This window comes from Austrofundulus limnaeus, unplaced genomic scaffold (assembly GCF_001266775.1).
Source record: "Austrofundulus limnaeus strain Quisiro unplaced genomic scaffold, Austrofundulus_limnaeus-1.0 Scaffold68, whole genome shotgun sequence".
Classification (NCBI taxonomy): domain Eukaryota; kingdom Metazoa; phylum Chordata; class Actinopteri; order Cyprinodontiformes; family Rivulidae; genus Austrofundulus; species Austrofundulus limnaeus.
The window spans coordinates 1,910,051-1,913,751 of record NW_013952470.1 but is presented as its reverse complement, the minus strand read 5'-3'; the positions used below and the strand labels follow the sequence as shown (position 1 = coordinate 1,913,751).

Below are 3,701 nucleotides of genomic sequence, written 5' to 3'. Positions count from 1 at the left end.
GCTTTAAAACAACAAAAGAAAAAACTTGATGCAAGGTGTGAGCTATTTCCTCCAACAAATTGTCTGCTCTCTGAAAATCCTTATTTTCCCTCATTGATGTATCATATAGTTTCTATGTTTTCTAATCCCTCCGGTTTTCAAAATTTGACTCCGTTTCATCCACAAATGACGCAGATTCTCATCTTTATCTGCTTGGTGTCACACCCAAAACAGTTCAATGTGAACTCACCCAGCAGATTATGGTGCCACAGAGGACGTGGACACAAAAGTAAAAACTTATCTCTGTGCGGACTCGAAGCGGATGTTTGCCAGACAGGTCTGTGCAGAGATCAGTTGTTTATCTTTGTAAAAAATGATAAACCTCCACAGAGTGAATTACGCCCAAGCATGTGGGGGCCTTCACACTTCATTTCCAATCTTTAAACCAGAAACTGCCAGTGGTTCCTCAGAACAAATTTAAAACTCCTGGTGTCGTGGGGACAAAATGAACCACAAGTTTTAAAACTGGAGCTTTCAACTGCATTTATATTGAATTTTATTGTGAAGCACTTTTTGATTTTCATCTGTACAATGTGCTAAATAAATGAACTTTACTCAGAGAAAGGCACAACTAAAACAAAAAACTTATGGTTAACATTTATGGTTAAAAATAACTAATATTGTTTTAATATGATCATTTCCAACATTTTATTTCTGGGTGCATGACATATTTTTATTTAAATTGGTCCATTTTATTGCACTATGTACAAAAATTAGTGGTAATGACAAAAAGTCCTGAATTCAAAGGTTTTGGAGAATAAGCAGGCTGTTCCCTCCTTGACAGCTTCAAATATGCAGATCCATCTATCTTCTAGGACTGGGAATATCAAATCGTTTAAGCTGAGTAAAACTGTTTAGAACACATCTCTTGAGTAAAAAGCATGAAACGGAGATGAAGAGATACAGTAAAAAAAATTAGATTACTAGAAATGCCTAAATGAAATGGTCTTTCCTCTCAGGAAGCTCCTGGCAAAGTCAATTAAATGTTCTGCCATTTCTGTGGTTTTCTCAGTGACGCAATGAGACTAAAAAGTGAAGCTCAAGTAATCTGATCCAGCTAGTTACATACAGACATTATTTAACACTTCCAGAAAATTTTCTACCATTTTGCAAGAGGTGTTTAAATATACAGTATAAGAGTGCAAAAAGTGACTCTTTTTATTGATAATGAAATTATGAATTCATTCAACTGTTTTGGAAATATATGCCTAACTAAAATTCATCATTTGGAATTTATGTACATCTTTCCCCTACTGAAACGGTTAGAATCAAATAATAACTGAAAAAGTCTTAGTTTGAAGTTATTTGTGGGCATTGCAGGAGGCAGAAAGCTCTGACAAAACTATCCATTTTTGCAGCAAGTGATTCATTAGCATAAATAATGTAAAAATAAAAAAGGCACAAAAGGAGAATCTTAAAAATAGATTTGACTGATAAAGACGTCATTATCACAATCACACTTTCATACTCAACCTTATAACTGAAAGGCATGTGTCTGCTTGTGGGCTTCTGTTTGCAAAACAACTCTTATTTACTTTAAAGATGACAATTTTAATTTTTTTTGGAACACAAAAAAAATGCCTGCAAAACTTTTTTTAAGCTTTTGATTTATGATTGCTTGTTCTATTATTTTATTATTTAGGTGTAAAAGCTGGAAGAGCTATAAAAAGGTCATGCAGTCTTAATTAATGACAGTCAGTAATTAATGACAAGCTGCATGTTTCTCTTAAAGGGATGATTATCAGTTACCTTTCCTTTTGAAAGCTGGACTTATGAGAACCAGAGGCGTGTTGACTTCTGGCTCAGACGAGCCACCGTGGCTGCCGGTTTCCGACATGCCATGATCTCCACACAGCACCAGCAGGTAGGGCAAGGATCCCTCTTCCTCCTGAAAAATTAAACAAGGTTGAAGACGTTCAAATTTGATCTCAAGCTTAATTCAAACATCTAAAATGACACTTGTTCAAGCCTAAAAGTTATACTTTTTTGGTGCTCCGACATCCAGGGACATAAAACGAAGTATATAATTTATGGAAAACAAAGACTATATTCACTGACAAGAAAATTTAGGCACCTACACAAAATGGTGGAAATAAAATAAAACGGCTCACTCTGACAGGTCATATGACTGTATTGCAATGATTATAACACATGTGCCAAATACAAGGTCTAAAAAAATAAAAACTAGACACCGCATAGTGGTAACATAATGACCCCCGCACTCACAAATGCACCAGAACTCAGAAGTCTTTATTCCTAATAAATGTCATGCTACTAGGTGCATCCCAAAATTGTAGTGGTTTGGATGGGGGTCTTTTTTTGGGGGGGGGGGGGGGGGCATTGGTTGACCTGATGGATAGTGCCTCATCAGAGCTAAACAACCAAAAAATCTGAAGCTCTTTGTTTAATAGTTATTGAGCTATAACCGTTTTTGTATGTCCAGATAACCCTTTTTCAGATAAATTGGGGGGTCCGGGGGGCACTGATTGGTGCGCCTGATGGATAGAGCTTCATCAGAGTTAAACAACAAAAGAAATCTGAAGCTTCTATGTTGAACAGTTTCTGAGTTATAAGCATTTTTGCATGTCCTGACCCCCCCTCTTTGAAAGGAGCCCCCTCCTCAAATATGGGGTCTATCGTAAAACCGTTGGCTGGCGCAGTGTAGGTCAGACTCATCTACAGTCCTGCTAAATTTCATGTTGATCGGTGCAGCCGTTTTTGTGCTACGGTTGACCAAAAATCACTGAAAAAAAAAAAAAACTACAAAAACAACATGACTCACACTTACGCTTCGCGTGTGTGGGTCATTATAATTGTTTGTTGTTTGTTGCATATAAAACAGTTTTTTCATCAATGGTAAACTAAATTTGAATTGATGCAACAAAATAAACAAACTTAAAAGGTGAAGGATAATACTTGTTCTGCCTCTGAGCTGTTGACTTTGAGTAACTGTGGTTCTCTGAGTGAAACCAACGTTGACCATAAAACCACGTCTTCTATAATGCATGTGGACTAGGAATGGGGCGGCTGTGGCAGAGTGGTTAGAGGAGTCGTCCTGAAGACGGTGGGTTGCTGGTTCGATCCCCCATTCCAGTTGGCTTAGTAATTGTGTCCTTAGGCAAGACACTTCATCCATCTTGCCTACTGATGGTGGTCAGAGGTGGTGCAGTACAGCAGCCCCCCTCTGTCAGTCTGCCCCAGGGCAGCTGTGGCTACAGTATCCTGATCCTCAATAATCCAGGTAGAAAAATAAGAAAAAATTAAGTAGGTCCTCTGGATGGATTCTTCTTTAATGAAACGTTTCATCTCGCAATTCACAATCCCAACAACTCAGAAAGTTGGACAACACACCGGAACACAAGCAAATGCCAGGGAGACAGAAGTGGGTGAAGAATTTATCTTACAGAGAGCTCACCCAGTCAACCACCAGGTGAAAATGAAGACCCCAAACCCAGACCCAAACCAGTCGTTATTTCGTATGTCGCAGGCATTTCAGAGAAACTGAGACTTTTATTCTCTAAGCATGGCGTCCCAGTGGCTTTCCACCCCAAAACACGTTACAGCAAAGACTGGTTCACAATTTCTCCTCCGTTTTCCTCCTGAACAGATGATAAATGAAGCTGCCTGTCTGTTTGTCTCAACGCCACTCTGTCCAGTAAACA

The 3,701-nt window shown here is 38.5% G+C and overlaps 1 protein-coding gene across 1 annotated transcript in view; it reads right to left on the bottom strand.

Moving 5' to 3' along the window:
- pigg (phosphatidylinositol glycan anchor biosynthesis class G (EMM blood group)) overlaps positions 1–3,701 on the bottom strand; it is a gene marked incomplete at its 5' end in the record, with an annotated part of 135,656 nt that overhangs the window by 110,637 nt on the left and 21,318 nt on the right. The window contains 1 exon segment of the mRNA XM_014010407.1: positions 1,789–1,927. Coding sequence (XP_013865861.1) covers positions 1,789–1,927 — 139 coding nt within the window.